Source organism: Vipera berus (genome assembly GCF_964194415.1).
Source record: "Vipera berus genome assembly, chromosome: 1".
Lineage (NCBI taxonomy): Eukaryota > Metazoa > Chordata > Lepidosauria > Squamata > Viperidae > Vipera > Vipera berus.
The window spans coordinates 236,536,875-236,556,368 of NC_138202.1; the positions used below are offsets into that span (position 1 = coordinate 236,536,875).

Here is a 19,494-nt window from a genome sequence, read left to right on the forward strand (position 1 = left end):
TCTAATAAAAAACTTTTAAGGTAAACAATGCCTCAGAGTCCTTTGAGGAGCTCACCCGTCGGAAACTTGACAGGTGGCTTATAAGCAATAAAAACACAGGCATAGAAAAAGTAAAAATACAAAACAATACATTCCCCTCCTCCCACGCTGCAGTAACATATATTCAAATGAGCCATTTGATGGATTCCATCCCATTCTGGGTTCCCCAGGCCTGCTGGCATTCATATTAATATGAAGATTGCACAGCCTATATTAACTACTGAAACAACAATTAATTAACACTAATAGTGCATACCTATAAGTACCTGCACAAAAGTATTAATTTATTTATAAAAGCTATGCACCACAGCAATTGAGCAAAATATAATATGGCAAAACATTTAAAACCTTCAAGATAAAATTAGAACAAAGCAGCTTACAGTCATGAAAATTCCTCAAGCTAAAAGAACAGTACTTTTCTACTTACGGTATTTAAATGGAACCACCCCCAGATAAATGTGTATACAAAGGATTTTCTAGATTTAGTAGAATCTTCTATAATGAATTTTTATTCTTAAGGGACTTACTTGGCTTATAGCAGTTCATTTATTTGTTTTTATTGCTTAATACACTGACAGATCCAAAATACTCTAGTTTTCATCATAATTCATTTTTTTCTTTCTACTTTTTACAACTACCATATATACCATCTGATCTAATTCTTATTCTAATATCTATTCAATTAAAAAATTCAGTACATGTCACACAGTTTTATTAGTGTCTTTTCATTACTTAGTAATACATATTAAATACTAATTACTTATTGTCATTTTTGTTATTAGATATTCTTCAATTTATCATTAGGAATTTGAAAGCCATATGAAGAATTATTAAGGGATAAAATTGGATTGTGTTTTTTCATAATAATTATTCAAATCCTAATCTAGATTCAAGATGCTGATTTATATGTATAATTTTAGAATTAAATGTCTTTGAAGAACCAGTAAGAAGTATTTTTGATTCGATAATTACAAGATTTGCTGTGGGAATTAATCCTGTTTAAATTCTGTTTAAATCAATGGGATAATTAATCATGTCTTAGTTTTCTGCAAGTTTAAAAGAAATTATGTAGAACTAACTTTACGCTAGATCCAAATATGTATGTACATATACAGTTGCAAGAAAAAGTATGTGAACCCTTTGGGATTACGTGGAGTTTTGAATGAATTGGCCATAAAATGCGCTAAGTCACAACAATAGAAAAACAGTCTGCTTAAAATAATACTACACAAACATTAGCTGTTGTCATGTTTTAATTGAACATAAGATGGAAACATTCACAGTGCAGGGTGGAAAAAGTATGTGAACCCTAGCCTAATGACTTCTCCAAGAGCTAATTGGAGCCAGGAGTGAGCCAACCTTGACTCCAAGCAGTGTGATGATATTGGATGTGTTGCTGACAGCTGTCCTGCCCTTTAAAAACACACACCTGTTTTGGGTTTACTGGTCTCAAGAAGCACTGTCTGATGTGAACCATGCCTCGCAGAAAAGAGCTCTCAGAAGACCTACGATCAAGAAGAGTTGACTTGCATGAAGCTGGAAAGGGTTACAAAAGTATCCCCAAAAGCCTTGATGTTCATGTGTCCATGGTAAGACAGACTGTCTACAAATGGAGAAAGTTTAGCACTGTTGCTACTCTCCCTAGGCATGGTCGTCCTGTAAAAATGACTGCAAGAGCACAGCGCATAATGCTTAATGAGGTAAAGAAGAATCCTAGAGTGTCAGCTAAAGACCTACAGAAATCTCTGGCATATGCTAACATTTTTGTTGACACATCTACAATAAGGAAAACATTAAACAAGAATGGAGTACATGGGAGGACACCACGGAGGAAGCCATTGCTGTCCAAAAAAAAATATTGCAGCACGTTTGAAGTTTGCAAAAGAGCACCTGGATGTTCCACAGCACTACTGGCAAAATATACTGTAGACAGATGAAACCAAAATTGAGTTGTTTGGGAAAAACACACAACACTATGTGTGGAGAAAAAAAGGCACAGCACACCAACATCAAAGCCTCATCCCCAATGTAAAACATGGCGGAGGGAGCATCATGGTTTGGGGCTGCTTTGCTGCCTCAGGGCCTGGACGGATTGTTGTCATTGATGGGAAAATGAATTCCAGAGTTTATCAGGACATTTTGCAGGAAAACGTACGACCATCTGTCTGCCAACTGAAGCTCCGCAGAGGATGGGTGATGCAACAGGACAATGACCCAAAGCATACAAGTAATTCAACAAAACAATGGCTTCAACAGAACAGAATACGCCTTCTAGAGTGGCCCAGTCAGAGTCCTGACCTCAACCCGATTGAAATGCTGTGGCATGACCTTAAGAAAGTGATTCACACCAGACATCCCAAGAATATTGCTACACTGAAACAGTTTTGTGCAGAGGAGTGGTCCAAAATTACTCCAGATTGTTGTACAGGTCTGATCTGCAACTACAGGAAACGTTTGGTTGAGGTTATTGCTGCCAAAGGAGGGTCAACCAGTTATTAAGTCCAAAGGTTCACATACTTTTTCCACCCTGCACTGTGAATGTTTCCATCTTATGTTCAATTAAAACATGACAACAGCTAATGTTTGTGTAGTATTATTTTAAACAGACTGTGTTTTTCTATTGTTGTGACTTACATGACGTTTAGAGCGCATTTTATGGCCAATTCATGCAAAACTGCATGTAATCCCAAAGGGTTCACATACTTTTTCTTGCAACTGTATATGTATAATATTGGTGCATTCATATAGATTTTCAAAATTTGGTCTTGTCAAATTCAAATAGCTTACGTGTATTGTAAATTGCATGGTATATTCATACCATGCACTGTCATAATAATAATAATAATTTTATTTGTATACTGCCCTTCTCCCGAAGGACTCAGGGCGGTGAACAGGGCAATAAATACTAAAATACAAAAATACAAAAATTAAGAAAAGATTAAACAAAGTGCCCAATAACTTACAACAATAAGTTAAAATACGTTAAAACAATAATAAAACCCAAACCCATCAGGCCAGGCCGGCTTGTTCAAACAAGTAGGTCTTTAGATCCCGTCGGAAGGAGCGAAGGTCGGGCGCCATCCGGAGCTCAACCGGTAAACGGTTCCACAAATCCGGCGCACCCACAGAGAAGGACCTCCCCCTGGGGGCCGCCAGACGACATTCTCTGACCGGTGGCACCCTGAGGAGGCCCTCCCTGTGGGAGCGCACTGGGCGGAGGGAAGTTGATGCCGGCCGCAGGTGCTCCCTAAGGTACTCCGGACCCATGCCATGTAGGGCTTTAAAGGTCATTACCAGCATTGCTCTGTTCGTAAAAGGGCCACTATACTTAATGCTTTTCTTACAAATATTTTACATTATACTTCTGGATGCAGATATAATTCATTCATTCATATAACTTTCTTAATATGAGAGAATATATATATTTCTTTCTGTTCATAACTTTTCCAGGTGACTTGGATTATTACTGGTTGGATCCTGCCACATGGCACACTAGAGATACATCCCCTATTAGCTCGGTAAGAAATCTCCCTCCATCCTTCCCTCCCTCCATCACTCCCTCCCATGTTTTGTTGGTTTAAATGAAACAATAATATTGTTTAATAGCCATTGTAATGTCCATTGTTCTCAATGTAACCCATATGAGAAATATTTATAAACACTGGATCTTAGGGTGTTTTCCATTCATGGAGTAAATGTATTCTGTTTGTAGAGGTCTTCAAAGGAAGTTCATAATACTGGAAGTGAACAAAATAAGTTTTCACTGATTCCAGCTCCTCTTACTCTGGAGTAAGAACTGTAAGCAGAAGTTTATAGGATGCTGCTATTGATTGCAGCAAAGGATCCATTGCTGTGTAGTAAACATACCGTATGTACGAAAGCAGAATGAAATACAGGTAGTCGTCAACTTATGAACCACATCTGAGCCCAAAATTTATGCTACTAAAGAAGAAATTTGTTAAGTGAGCTTTGCCCCATTTTATGACTTTTCTTGCCACATTTGTTAGGTGAATCACTGCAGTTCTTTAATTAGTAGCACAGTTGTTAAGTGAATCTGATTTCCCCATTGACTTTCCTTGTCAGAAGGTCGCAAGAGGAGATCACATGACTCTGGGACACTGCAACTATCATAAATGTGAGTCAGTTGTCAGGCATCCAAATGTAAATCACGTGACCATGATAATGCTGCAACGATCATAAGTGTGAAAATTGGTCATAAGTCACTTTTTCAGTGCCGTTTGAATGGTCACTAAATGAACTGTTGTAAGTTGAGGACTACCTGTATATTGGGATAAACATCATAAAGATGTGTAGCATATATGTCTCTCCAATCATTTGATATCCAATTTTTCCATGATAGATAGATAGATAGATAGATAGATAGATAGGTAGGTAGGTGGGTGGGTGGGTGGGTGGGTGGGTGGGTGGGTGGGTGGGTGGGTGGTTGGGTGGGTGGATGGATATGATTGAGTTTTGTTTCTTCACAATCCCATTGTTTAATTTTGTAAGTTTCACTTCCACCTGAGTCTGCTGTTCCTAGAACAGTCCTGGTGATACAGCAAATCTGACCTCTGATGGGTGTCTTTTGACACTGCCTTCTCCAGACATGGATTTAGAGGCAAACTCAGAAGAAGAAAAAATCTTCGCTTTTCATTTAACTGGTGAAATTTGACAGATATTTAAGCTCAGTAACTGATAATTTGCAGAGGTCTAGACTTTCTGAGTTACGTTGTCAGATTGTAATCTACAAAACGAACTGCAAACTGGCAACCAAAGGATCTTTATAAGGCCATATCTTCATAATTAAAAAAAACAAACAGCAATAAGAGAACAAAAGTTCAGAGGAAAAAGGACGGTGAGTAGGCTTATCCAAAGATTGAGCTTCAGGGAAAATATGAAAGGAATCAAACAAAACTTTGAGCGCCTGCAAATTAAATGCAACAGTGCTCTCTGGTTACTTACTGCACTGAGCAGTATAGTTTTTTTTTCTTGAATTCTAGAAGATTTACACTTCACAGTACTGAAATGAGTTTAGATCCATTCCTTTGTGAGCCACGTGGAGATTCAATGAACAAAGCATTAAATAAATTCCTTAACCTGGTTGAGGATAGAATGGTGTTATCTCCCATAAATTTCCTTACTAGAAGTGAAAGGAATTAGTTTTCATTCGTGTCTGTCTGTGTGTGTGTGTGTGTGTGTGTGTGTGTGTGTGTGTGTGTGTGTGTGTTTGCTGTACACTTTGCTGTAATAGGGATCTCTGAAATTGTCTTGTTAAAGATGCCTTTTATGAGCTGAAATATACTTATTAGGTTGCAAGTTGTTAAATATGATTTACATTTTTTGGTTAAACATAATGCATTGTTTTTTAATTCTGGAGATAGCAATCCACGTAAATAATGAGTGCAAGTAATAAAAGTAGGTGATCACTATAAAAGTAGAAACTCAAAGTCTTTAACACAAAAAAATTTCTCAATTCATTTGTTTTCCTGTATTTGTATATAATAGCATCCTGTAACTTGGCAACCATCTAAAGAGGGAGATCGATTAATTGGTCGTGTTATTCTCAACAAGAGAACAACTATGCCAAAAGAGTCAGGTGCATTACTGGGACTCAAAGTAAGTGCCTTGGACACTATACTGTAAATCTATTTCCATTAATCTTTTGTAAGAACACTTGCCCTTGGCTGAAATTATTAAGTTCTTTTTAGCAAGGTTTTAAAGTAGTCTTATCATTTAAGTACGACCTTGAGATGAAAAAGAAGCAGAAGTTATTAATTTTTAAAGTTGAGTTCACACAATATGCATGGTTAAACTGTATTTTGCCAGTTTGTGGCTCTGTGTATTGTATGACCCAAACAGTGTGGCTAAGTTTTTGTATAGTGTATTGTTCAAATCTATGCACTTGAATTTGAATTGGTGCATTAGTTAATAATTGGTTAGCATTTGGGTTAAATATTAAATGGAAGTTGAAACAAAAAAATGTGATATTTTCTATAATTCTGCCTCTTCAAAGCACTCGGGGTAGGTACAAATTTATTTATAATTCAGAGATAGCCTGCAGTTAGGTCAGCAACCACTCATTTTTTCTCTCCATGAATTCCTAGTTTTTAGAAATATAAATATATAACTAAATTTCAGTTTCCTTGTCATATAGGAGGAAAACTACATTATACCCCACTAAGGCTATGTCTTGCCATTTTTAATAGCCAATCACATTGAATGCTCCATGCTTCTATTGTTCATGCACTGAGTCAAGAAGCAGTGATTTCTCTTTGCTGCCTTTCTAGATCCTCAGCCAAATAGTCTGAACTTTGCCTCTAAGAAGAGCTGGTAGAATGGGCTGGATTTCTATATCAGACATTAAAACATGTCTTTTTATGTCCTACAAAGAATGATAGGAAGGATGAATAATAATTACCATTATTCTGTACCATGATTGTCATCCTGAAAAAAAGAATATATCAGTATAGGTATATTTTACCTTTGGAGTCAACTATACTGCAGGTTAAAAACTTTAAGGAAATTATGTCAAAATTTCGGTTGCTGTGTTCCTTAAACTTCAGCCCTGAAAGGCAATGGAACTCAATAGTGAAGAATGACCTTAGTGCTCATGGTTAAATTTTGGGATTATAATTTTCACTGAGTTTGGGATTTTTTTTTTGCAAACATACTGCTCCATTTAATTGTGTTGCTACTAGGGACACCAACATACAATTTAACCAGAGAACTCACCAATTAACTTGATAGCTCATAGAACATGCAACTTTAATGCCTTGAGAAAACTAAAGGCTTAACAATTGTGAAAGATGAAATAACTGTCTAATTTGATGTCACAGCATTCTTGCCTCCATATATTCAACACTGGCAGAATATTCATTGAAGCTTTACTATATAAAGTATCATACCTAGCCAACTGTATAAAACTGGAAAAAGCTAGAATCATAGAGCTGATAGACCTTTGCCACATCACTTACTTTCAAATTGATGGATAGATACATAAACAAATTAGAAGATACTATATGCAAACACCACAGCAGCAATCTCTCCAATCTCTCTTAAACAATCCCCTAAATCCAATAACTACAAAAATGCAGAACAGGAATTATTTACAACAAACCATGTAAAGACTGTGAAAGTCACTATCAGAAGATTAGCAGAATGCATAAGTGAACACCAGAAAGCAGCCAGAAGACTTGATATAAATTCTTTAATTTCATGACACCTCAGCAAATTGAACCATAAATTCAATTGGAAAACTAAGTGTTTTAGATCAAGCCAAATCCGAGAAAGCAAGAGAATTCATAATAGCTTGGTATTCTCATACATCAACCATTAGCAGACACAGAGAGACAAACCTAGTATGCAACTATTTAAAAAAGAAAGCAAAGACCCAGAGCATATTCTCCTTCCTATCACATACCCAGCAATCAATACGCATATCAGTGAGAACAGAAACAATGAAAGGAACACTCTTAAGATGAAATAGTACAGCCAGATCAAGTAGGTAGGCCAATCAGATGGCACACACACAACTTTAAGTAAGATAGGTCAGACCAGCTGCTATACATAAAAAGCCAGGAAATTCCACTACTGTGATGATGCTTCCTATTGATTGGTTTAGATCAGGGCTCTTCAAACTTGGCCTTTTTATGACTTGTGGGCTTCAACTCCCAGAATTCCTCAGCCAGCGTGCCTGGCTGAGGAATTCTGGGAGTTGAAGTCCATAAGTCATAAAAGGGCCAGGTTTGAAGAGCCCTGGTTTAGATGGTTGCCCATCTTATCAGTTGCAACTCTGGGCAGCAATCATAAGGTTAAAAACCAACAGAAATATTGCCTGTTTTCTTAATTAAATGTTTGCAACAAACAATTTTCCTAGATTGACAAATTGAAGTAAACAGGTACGTTCTACTTCTGCAAGAACAGAAGTGCCTTTCAGTTGTTCAACAGGAAGGGTTCTTAAGCTGAACTTTTTGCAAGTTTAAATAGTCACATGAACATGGATCTCTTTAAAAAAATCTATATAAAGTATCAACTTCACCCAAGCAATTATCTTCCTCTGAAAGATGCAAGGTTTCTGTGGTTATATACAGTAAGTGAAAGGCATTGAACTGAATATAGATTCCTATTATTTTAGTTAAAATGCAGTTTGGTATTCTGAAAGGTGGCATATTTATTTTCAGGTTGTAGGAGGAAAAATGACCGATTTAGGACGACTTGGTGCCTTCATTACCAAAGTAAAGAAAGGTAGCTTGGCTGATGTGGTGGGACATCTAAGAGCAGGTATCTCAGTTATGGGAATGATTTTGTCTTAATATTCTCAAAACCTGTATAATGCTACTGTTGTGTACTATATTTGCAGTTTCAGTGTATAGTTCCCTCCATACATATTTCAACTTACTAGGGGCAAGGTGAGGATTATCTATTTCAGCTGAACCCAGTTATACTGGTTAAATATATCTTTATTGGATGAACGTTTAGAAGTACTCTGTACACAAAGTAAAGATTTGCATATTTATTTATTTAATAATATTTATATACCGCCCTTCTCCCTTCTCCCTAAAACTATTTTTATAATGTATAAAGTTATGTCTCTAAGAGTATATAGATCTGAGTTATATCTGACAGAAAGGTATAAAGAACTGGAAAAAATACGTATAATCTAAATATTGATACTACTCCAGTGTATGTGAACAATACCAAAACCTTAATTCTGGACTAATTTCCATAAACGTTATATGAAAAAGAAGGAAATGACCTTCTCTGCACCAGAGGCTTGTTATAAAGAATAATGGGAAGCATTTGCAAGTCCAAGAGCTCTGCAAAAACATTTGCTGGGCTAAAGGAAGGAAACCATCAGGTTTTGCCTTGAGATAATAAGAAATCAACCAGCTGTGTTACAGTGGAAGTATGCTGCATTGCACTCTAATATCAAAATGGCCAAGCTGCTCACAGCCTGACAGAACAGAATCTGAGACCTCCTGAGAAAATTAAATATTAAAATCACTTGGAAGAGTTTCAATTTTTAGCTGACCTCTTAAATAGATTTTAGTCTGTCTCATGTTGCCTGGTTAATCTTCTGCTCTTGGCTGGCTAGAATTTATTTATTTATTAAATTTATATGCTGCCCACCTCCCTGTTGAAGTGACTCTGGACAGCTTACAATGTGATCAATCAGTGATAGAGAGACAGACAAACAGACTGACTGACTGAATATACTGATTAAGAAGTCCTGGTACTAGTACTAAGAAAAGAAGAATGGTGTCAAATTCTTCCTCCTTAATAGCACATGCTGTGCTCTAACTACCTATACTGGCCCTATTGCATGTTGTGTTAACAGAACTGGGTGATGGCCCAGTTAGGTTTCCTGACATCTTTCTGCCAAGCCATTTCAATTTTGGTGACAGCTTGGTGTTTTGATGTCAGAAGATTGCAAAGTTTTATTGTCTTTGAATTTACACCCACAGATATGGCCTAGAAAAGAATCTAGCAATTTATATTTGTCTATGCTTGTGTATCTGTGAGTGAAATCATACAAAAGAATGTATCTTTTGTTTTTAAATTCCAGGTGATGAAGTTCTAGAGTGGAATGGTAAACCACTTCCTGGAGCTACAAATGAAGAAGTTTACAATATTATTTTAGAATCCAAATCAGAACCTCAAGTTGAAATTATTGTTTCAAGGCCTATTGGGTAAAGTTTGCTTTGCAATTTCTTTCTTAGACTCCTCCCCTTCCTTTCTCTCTGTCTCTCTCTCCCTTCTCTCTGATAAATGCAGGCATGTCATATAAAAGCATGTAATATTAACAATAAGATACACATTGGCACACTAAAAATGTAAAGTAAAAAAGAATGAAGCGGCAACCTTAACATTGGAGTCTCAAGACAAAAGTCCTTGGCATCAAGTCTGGAAAGCTCCAGGTATAACGTTAACTATAAGGAGAAAATGTTCTTACTAATATATGTCATGTTTTGTATATTTGGGTACAGATCTCATCACCAGTTAGACATCTCCTGCTATACTGCTTCTTCAGATTTACTGAAGCTAATTTAAGATCCATTTATTTCAATGGATCTTTGGTAAATGTTACCAAGTTTGGATCCAGTCTATTTTCTATTAATTACCACTTCATTTTAACCTTTCCCCTCTCAGTGTGCTAAATCAGCTGGGAAAGGATGAATGTTATCTTATGAAGCACACCATCATGTATCTATCTGAATTGTTAACTGCAATATGCCCTTATCCTGTCTAGGGTAGAACACTGCAATGTGCTATGTCGAGGGCTGCTCTTGAAGACTATCAGGAAGCTACAGCAAAACCCAGCAGCCCTCTTATCAATGGGTGAGGGCCACCATAATCATATACCATCAGTGTTGCCAACACAACATTGGCTGCAGATAATAATCAAGCGGTTATCATCTGTGCAGCCCTTAATAGCTTCTGCCTGAATACATTCAGGATTATCTCATAAAAACCTATCAACTGTTGATTCCCTCCTCCCCAATGAAAATTTGTAGAAGGTAGTCAGGAGAATGGGCCATAATGGCTCCTCCCCTTTGGAATTCCTTACCCACTCTTCTGTCATTTAGGAAGGTGGGAAAGACTTAAGCTTTTAATTCTATGATTGCAGCTATTACTGGATGCTGGGCAGGAAGACCGTTTTACTCACTATATTCTTTTAGTGTTGGTGTTATTGTTCTTAATGTAATGTTTTAAAAGGCCTGGAGACTTACGGAGGGTGGTAGTCTATAATAATGGCATTTAAATTAAATTAAAGGCAGGATCATATCTAGGATCTTTCTGAATTCCTGTATAACAAAAGTTCCTTGGTTCATTTGGGATTAAAGGTAAAAAATCTTATAGCTTATATTTTAGAAGTCATTCTGGATTAAAATCCAGTATGACATATTTAGTTATATAAATGAAATTAGGTGTGTTTCCATGCATATTGTAACATGATGTATTTAAAAACGGGGATTATGTTTGCTTGCCTAACTGTTTCCAAGTTTCTTTTCTGTTTCTCTCTCTGTTATTATAAGGTTCTTTTGTAGGTTTAATTCAGCAAACCCCTTCAGGTGTGTGTATAAACATTTCTAGTGAATTAAATACATTTCCCCCCCTCAAATTAGTATTTTGTAGTTTCACTCCTCTCCTATTTACTTTTTCCTGGTGTGTGGTATAAAAATATAGTGAACTGCCAAACCAGAATATAAATATTTATATTGACATTGCTGTTTGTATCATTTTCATATCATATTCCTTAAGAGAGATGAGTTCCCATCTTTCTTAAGAAATTGAGCAAATTCAAAAAAAGTAACTGTCTAGAAGAGATATGTCAAAAGCATTAAATCTGGGATGAAAAAAAAAGTTTTTGAATAAACATTCAAGATCTCAACCTCTTTATTAAATAACATTAAATACTTGTATATATAGACTAAAATTAATTTATAACATTGCTCTGTGGATCAATAGGCATTTCAAAATTTTATTTATACATTTCAGTGACATTCCAAGGATTCCTGAAACTTCTCATCCTCCACTAGAGTCTAGTGAGTATTGATTTTGTTCCAGCTGCTGAGATTGAACAATGTTGATTCATAACTTGTCATTCAGTATTACTTAGTTTACCAGCACAGTCATCCCTCCATCCACAGTGATTTTTCATGCTGTATATATTTTATTCATACCAAATGGTAGTCTGCAAGATTCATACTAAAATACATGGGACAATAAATAGCTGTAGTACATACTACCAGGGAAACCATTTGCAATGTCTGACTCATGATACAAACTGGTCAACCGCAGTCATATTACAAGATTGTGACATGCTTTTCTTTTGAACCTCAAAAGTTACCAAAATAAGCTGCTTGATCATACAAATTAACTTTAACTATTCACTTTGAACTCTTTCTCCCCAGCCTAAAGTATAATCATGAGAACTGGCATTTTTTCTCTCCCCTTTCTCACTTTGTATAAACCAGAGTTTTCTGAACTAGAGTTCTGGTTTAATGTTGATTTTCAAACCCAGAAAAGAAGACATAATATCATGTGGCTTAATTTTCCATTTTGTCAACTGAGGTTGTCCAAATTCCATCGTTCTAAGCATAACACAAGGAATTTTGGCTGAATATAAACTAGATTCTTTGTGGAAAACAAATACATAATTTTTAGAGCAGTACAGAGTGAATTCTCAACTTTAGTATTTATCCCTTTCTTTTCTTCCTTTCTTTCACAACTCTAGTGTCACAATTATCCATTATAGTACAACTGAGAAATAATTCCAGGAACAAATATTCATTTTTTCTGATGCTTTTTTAAAAAAGAGATTCCTTATCACTCCTTATCTTTTGCAAAAGAATTACAAGCATTTCTCTATTCTTTTAAAATCTACTGTGTCAGGGCTTTCCTCATGTTGTAGCAAATATATCTCCTCATGTATAGACTATATGAATGCAAACGATCATATTAGAGGAATTTGATTTCCTTGACTGATACGTTTCAATAGCTCTCCTTGCTCAAAAGCTATATTGTGTTTACAAGTATTTAAAACTTTGTTGAAAATGTAACATATTTTGACATTTCTAAGTATTTAAGTCTTTTTATTTCATTTCATTTTTCTTGTTCTTCTCTTCTTTCTTTTTTTTTCTTTCTACCATTTCTTTTGCAGATATGGCAAAAAAAGAAGGCCCAGTTATTTCCATTATTATTGCTGTTGATATTATTGTTATGTTGGCTAGTGCTCTCTTGTTCACTCATACCTTCTTCTTTTAAGATGATTTCTTTCAAATTCTTTACTTCCCTTTCCAGGTTCTAGCTCATTTGAATCTCAAAAAATGGAACGACCTTCAATTTCTGTTATTTCCCCTACTAGCCCTGGAGCTTTAAAAGATGCACCACAAGTCCTACCTGGGCAGCTGTCAGTAAGTATAGACTTATGGTGCTAGAAAACACATTTTGTCTGCTCGTAGATGTCTCACAATATTAATATTTACATTGTTTGGTAAATGTAAGTTTACTGCATTTTAACTAAGCATATGTGTATGCTTACAGCATAGTATTAAAATCGATTGATTGTGTGCTATCACTCATTTTCAACTCCTAGGTGCCATTTTCCCCCCATAATAATCTATTCCTCAGAAAACATTTTGGCATGTACTTATACAACAGGACCAATCCTATGTTATGAAAACATTTTTTTAAAAATGAAGTTCAAACTCAGTCCTGCTATGAGAGTGGTTCCTCTTTATGTTAGCCACTCACTAGCCACTGACCCCAATTTTATTCACATCTGCATCTATAGAAATATGAACACAGACCCATGCAAAAATGCACACATACACAGACAATGCTACATAGTGATATTTAATTGCTCTGTTGGAAGCTTATTCCCCAAAGGTTGTTTGGGGAATGGAAGTGTACTGTCTTACAGGACAGGGAGTGGGAATGATGTGTACAAAATGGTAGCTGATATGAAAGATGGCAAAAACAGTAAACTCAGTTCCAGTACTAATACCACTTTACAATGCTTTGGTAAGGCCACACCTGGAATACTGCATCCAGTTTTGGTCACCACGATGTAAAAAAGATGTCGAGACTCTAGAAAGGGTACAGAGAAGAGCAACAAAGATGATTAGGTGGCTGGAGGCTAAAACATATAGGGAACGGTTGCTGGAATTGGGTATGTGTAGTTTAATGAAGAGAAGGGTGAGGGGTGACATGATAGCAGTGTTCCAGTATCTCAGGGGCTACCACAAAGAAGAGGGAGTCAAGCTATTCTCCAAAGCACCTGAAAGCAGGACAAGAAGCAACGGATGGAAACTAGTCAAGGAGAGAAGCAACCTAGAACTAAGGAGAAACTTCCTGACAGTTAGAACAATTAACCAGTGGAACAACCTGCCTCCAGAGGTGGTGAATGCTCCAACACTGGAGGTTTATAAGAAGAGACTGGACAGCCATTTGCCTGAAATGGTATAAGGTTTCCTGCCTGAGCAGGGGGTTGGACTAGATGACTTCCAAGGTCCCTTCCAACATTATTATTATTATTTTTATTATTATTATTGTTGTTGTTGTTGTTGTTGTTGTTGTTGTTGTTGTTATTATTATTATTATTATTATTATTATTATTATTATTATTATTATTATTATCTTGACATTCTGTATAGTTTTCCTGCCTATTACAATCACTGAAGTAAACTCTCTGCTTTAAAAAAAATATGGCATAGCTGACTGATTCAATAGATTGGGCTGCTGGGCACACTGTACCATGCACCTTCAGATATTAATTCCTGCCTTCAGTTGTCCTCTTATACAGTAGAATCTAAAGAATAATCCTCTCCTGTTGCCTACCAAGAACCTGTCTTTGGAGTGGAAATCACATATAGATAATATACATATTCATTTATAGATTCATCCTACAGGAAGCTGTCTAATCCCATTTAAAAGTAACCTAAGAGAGATTACAAAATCTCATTTTTAGTGCATTTTGTAATTTAATCATAGTTTGTATGGAAAAAGTTCCTCCACTTTTTACTTCCCAGATTTCCTTTCAAATCAGTTTCCATAGATCAAGATTATTTTAGTTGAAGGTAGCATATCATAGACAGGGTTTAATGCGGAGAAGAATTACTTGTATGTTTTCTATTATTTAATGAGTGTATTGTTGCTTCCTTTATCAGTCTAATGTAGATAAAAATAAAACCAAATTGACATATTTTATTGATAATGTAGAGCTCTTTTAATATTTTAGGTTAAACTATGGTATGATAAAGTGGGGCATCAGTTAATAGTGAATGTTCTTCAAGCAACAGATCTGCCACCTAGATTAGATGGACGACCAAGAAACCCATATGTGAAAATGTACTTTCTTCCAGATAGAAGGTAAGACTTCAAATGAAAGACCATCTTGTACAGATTGAAGCATCTCAATTAAGCCCTTTAATTGTGAAATTCATTGCAACTTCAATATTACTCTTCTTGATGATGGGTTAGTGGCCAATTTTTAATTTTATTTTCTGTGATGCAAACCAGAATCTGTCTCTAAACAACACCAAAGTTATTTAGGTGCAAAGAATGATGCATTATTTTACCATATCTTCTGTTCTAGAACAGTGTTGCTCAATGTTGGCAACTTTAAGTAGGCTGGCTGGGAAGTTCTGGGAGTGAATGTCCACACATCTTAAATGTCAACAAAATTGAGAAAGACTATTCTAGAACATGGGTTGACAACCTGCTGCTCCTAGTCCTCCTCCACCATGTGCAGTGCCCCCTCCCAAAAAAAGTGGGACTAAAGGCCTGGGATGGAAATACTTATCTGGATTTTTGATGATTTACAATGACTTTTTATGTTTCAGTGATAAGAGTAAAAGAAGGACAAAAACAGTAAAGAAAAGCTTAGAACCAAAATGGAATCAAACATTTCTCTATTCACATGTGCACCGTAAAGATTTTAGAGAACGGATGTTAGAAATCACTGTTTGGGATCAGCCAAGAGTGCAAGAAGAAGAAAGTGACTTCCTCGGAGAGGTGAATGTGCATGTGCCACCATTTTATTTTAAATGTGGAATAGAATCTTGAAGCAGTTTGTTCCTATTGTTAAACAAAAATGAATTTTGCTGTACTTCCTCATAGATTCTCATAGAGTTGGAGACTGCACTTTTAGATGATGATCCACATTGGTATAAGCTGCAGACCCATGATGAATCCTCACTACCTCTTCCTCAGCCATCACCTTTCATGCCAAGGAGACATGTCCATGGTGGAGAAAATTCCAGCAAAAAATTACAAAGTAGGTGCAGAATTCCGCTTTCATTTTGGTAGAACTTTTTGACTAGTAATTATGATGTCAACATTTATAAAAATTGAAGCAACTACATTCAGTAAAACGTATGGGTTTCCAAGATCTCCACCAAGATTTAACTCGTGCTGTCTCAGTGTTTTCAGAACTTCCATAGTAAAGTAACCTTTTTAGGCTGAAAATCGGGTTCTTTAAACTGAGTAGCACTTGTTTTTTAAAGGGGCATGCATAATATTGTGATTGTAATTATTATGATAGTGTTTGCAAAGGCCAGACCTGGCTATATTGCCATCATGCTGAAATCTGACAAAGTAGGAGGAATGCTTCCTACTTTCATTTTAGAGGTCAAGAAATGGCTGCTAGGAGTGCTTTGTGGCTGTCTCTATGTTCAGCAGCTTTTCTTTTGATGATTTGTCAGTAAGATTTTCAATACTGCCCAATTTCATTACCTCTTAACTTTTTTCGTTAGGTGGTTTAGGTTCACAATTAACATGAGAATGGAAACTGTTGTCCATTTTGGCTCAGCTATAATATATGGATAATCATCGATCCCATAATAACTTAAACGTCAGTCAGTACTTGCTTGTGCGAATCACTGGATTCACATGTTGCATTAAACCATAATGTGAATTGATTTGTTTTGGTTTAATATGATGTATGAACTTTAGTGAACCAGTTATGGTGCAGTGGTTAAGGCAAAACTCAGGAGACTGAGTTGTAGTCCCGCCTTAAGCATGAAAGCCAGCTAAGTGACTTTGGGCCAATCACAGCCCAACACACCTGACAGGGTTGTTGTGGGTAAAATAGGAGAAAGAAGCATTAGGTACATTTGATATATAGGATAAGATATATACAGTAGCAATTAAGTAATGTGAAATCAGATATACCAGGTCCCTGTATGGGCAAGTTCACAATAAATGCTACAATCCAGTGAGTCATTGTAATGTCACAATATGCTTGGAATTATAGCTAGTACCAGAGATGAAAATATGTTCTGATTCCGAGCCACTTTGCAATAGCTTTTTTTTTTCTTTTTACAATTATTATTATTATCTCTTTTTTTTAGTTCTGAAATGCATCCCATTTATTTAACTCTCCCAAAAAATTTTTGCTTACACATATTTAAACCTTTTGCAAAAGTACCAAGTATACAGTATTTGCCTTACTGTTGCACAGGATCTCAGCGAATCAGTGATAGTGACATCTCAGATAATGAGGTTGATGATGGTATTGGAGTAGTTCCTTCAGGTGCGTGGGTGAAGAGCATGGTCCTACATCCTTTGCTTCTACTTCCCTGTCCCTTTTCCTCTTCCAAGTTTGAATTTTCTAGATTTTTGAAAGAACTTGAGTTGGGAAGATCATGTTTTCCAGAAAGGTGCATGTTGTATTGTTCCACGGTGACACATTCTAAAATTTATTTGTTCCTGAATTAAAATTAATCTTCCATTCTACTACATCTGTAGAGAATGGTCAGAGGCAATGATGTGTTACAATGTTAATATTTAATATTGATACCAATGTAAACAACTAATAAACCTATTTGTACAAAATGTAGGCATTTCTTTTCATGTTTTGAAATAAAAGATAATACAGAAATACATTCAAATATATAGCCTAAATAATAAAAATCTCAATTATTTTTTTCTTGTTTTCAAACCAGACAGGTGCACCATGGAATGTATTGAAAATGCATGGCTGTATGTAGTGCATGTAGCATGGCGATATATTTTATAACTCTTACAAACATTCATTAGTTTTCTTTATCTTAAATATATCCATAAAAGAAGGTTTAAGCAATTTCTGTAAAAAAGATAAAATCAAAATTCTAGAAATACAGTGTTCAACATTATAGGAAATGCTGCATGTTTCCTGCAGCCAATCAGAGCTTGAATTGAAAAATATGCTCAAAATTAAAAAAAAACCCAGCCCCAACTTCACGTTTCAACCAGATATTTCAACCAGATAATGAACTGTAATAAACAGTTTGAAAGAATTTTAGATATTCTTACTTTTCTCTATTTGAAATAATGACTGGCTAGTATGGTTACCAATGCCATTTTGGCTGGTATATATTAATGCACATTATACAACAAATTTGTCCAGCAAGCCTAGAACAGTATATCACCTAAGTTCATTCTACCATATTTTTGGGAGGTGTTAATTATGTTAAAGAATGCAGTGCTCTGTTAACTGAAAATCAAGAAAGATGTCATAATAGTTAATCATCTATTTTGCTATTTTTCTTCAACAATAGTTGAGCTTCTCTAAATTAGCTTACTAATAAATAAGCTAATAATCTCAGTTATATTGTTATAATTAAGCCATATGTTGTTACCTTTTGTCATACAATATTGTCTTTATACTGTCTATTGGCAACATAGGCTATTGAATAAAAGCATATATATAGTGTCCATTGTCTAATGTATATGTTTAAAAATCCTTGATAGTTTTAGTTTTGCAGATAAGGATGCATTTTAACATAAATATAATTAAACAGGGAAAGTTATCTCATAATTTACATCATAAGCAATTATTTTATCCATGTCACAAATCATCTTCCATTCACAACGCAATCACACAGAATTTATGAGAGAAAAGTATGGAATATATTCTGCATGAGGATTACTATAAACTCTTTTGTATTCTTCCTTAGAAGCTGAGGTTCTTTAAGAACCACTAAATTTAAGTTATATACTGTTCCTTCAACTAAAGGATTGATTTAAGTAGCCTGCTGCTATTTATGCTACAGTTCAGGCATTTTATTCTTATTGTTAGAAGAACTTGATTGCGAGTTGGTATCTTTTCACCTTTTGAAAGATTTTCTTTTTGAACTCTATTGGTTCATCATGCTTCCTGTGCATAGATAGTTCTTCCTATAGGACAGACATGTCAAACACAAGGCCCGGGGGCCAGATCCGGCCCGCGAAGTGGTTTCATGTGGCCCGTGAAGCCATCTTGGAAACAGTGAGGGAACGGCCCCCACTGCCTTGGCCCTGGCCCAGAGACCCTCCTTCTGCCAGAGACCCTCAGATCTGTCCCACTCCTGCCCAGGCCCCCATAGGCACCTTTGATGCGAACGATGTAGAGCTGGTCATGCCCACCCAGTAGGCCATACGCACTCTAGCCACACCCACCCAGTAGGCCACGCCCACCCTGGCCATACCCACCTGGCCCCCTGAGGGCAATCGCAATGCTGATGCGGCCCTCAATGAAATTGAGTTTGACACCCCTGCTATAGGAGAACAAAATGTAAATTTTCTTTCAACAAGAAGCCACGTGTGGTTTTTGCTATTTCAGTGGAAGGCATCATTCACGTCTGCATTCATATTGTAAGCTCTGCAACTAATTTGCAGTTTTGATGGCCTTTAGTTATAGTTTTCTTTGTCTATTGTTTTTATGTGCTAGGTCCACTAACAATAATTTGTGATAGTGATAGCAAAAAAGTTTAATTCTGGGCAAAGGAAGTTCTACTGATTTTTTTCAATGTTGAGCAATACTTTCTTAATTGAATTTTGTATCATATTCACATCAGCAGCTAACTTAACTGAAAATGAAACTGAAGCTTCAATCTTAGAACAATTACTCATAAACTATTCTGTTGCTTGCAGTAGTTTCGGCAATAGCATTGTTTCAGGGTTGCAGCCAAAGATGTACAGATTTCATCT

The 19,494-nt window shown here is 36.0% G+C and overlaps 1 protein-coding gene across 26 annotated transcripts in view; it reads left to right on the top strand.

Annotated features, from left to right (window-relative positions):
- Nucleotides 1-19,494, top strand: part of RIMS1 (regulating synaptic membrane exocytosis 1) — a gene marked incomplete at both ends in the record, with an annotated part of 304,965 nt that overhangs the window by 198,507 nt on the left and 86,964 nt on the right. For 15 of the 26 annotated variants that reach the window (XM_081313227.1, XM_081313231.1, XM_081313238.1 and 12 more), the window contains 10 exons: nucleotides 3,495-3,557; nucleotides 5,545-5,655; nucleotides 8,220-8,319; nucleotides 9,605-9,728; nucleotides 11,539-11,585; nucleotides 12,844-12,956; nucleotides 14,783-14,913; nucleotides 15,387-15,558; nucleotides 15,664-15,820; nucleotides 17,006-17,077. In XM_081313227.1, the coding sequence (XP_081169353.1) occupies nucleotides 5,620-5,655; nucleotides 8,220-8,319; nucleotides 9,605-9,728; nucleotides 11,539-11,585; nucleotides 12,844-12,956; nucleotides 14,783-14,913; nucleotides 15,387-15,558; nucleotides 15,664-15,820; nucleotides 17,006-17,077 (952 nt within the window). Of the gene's footprint in view, nucleotides 1-3,489; nucleotides 3,558-5,544; nucleotides 5,656-8,219; nucleotides 8,320-9,604; nucleotides 9,729-11,538; nucleotides 11,586-12,843; nucleotides 12,957-14,782; nucleotides 14,914-15,386; nucleotides 15,559-15,663; nucleotides 15,821-17,005; nucleotides 17,078-19,494 lie in introns of those variants that run through there. The other 11 variants (XM_081313224.1, XM_081313244.1, XM_081313245.1 and 8 more) reach the window with 3 other exon arrangements.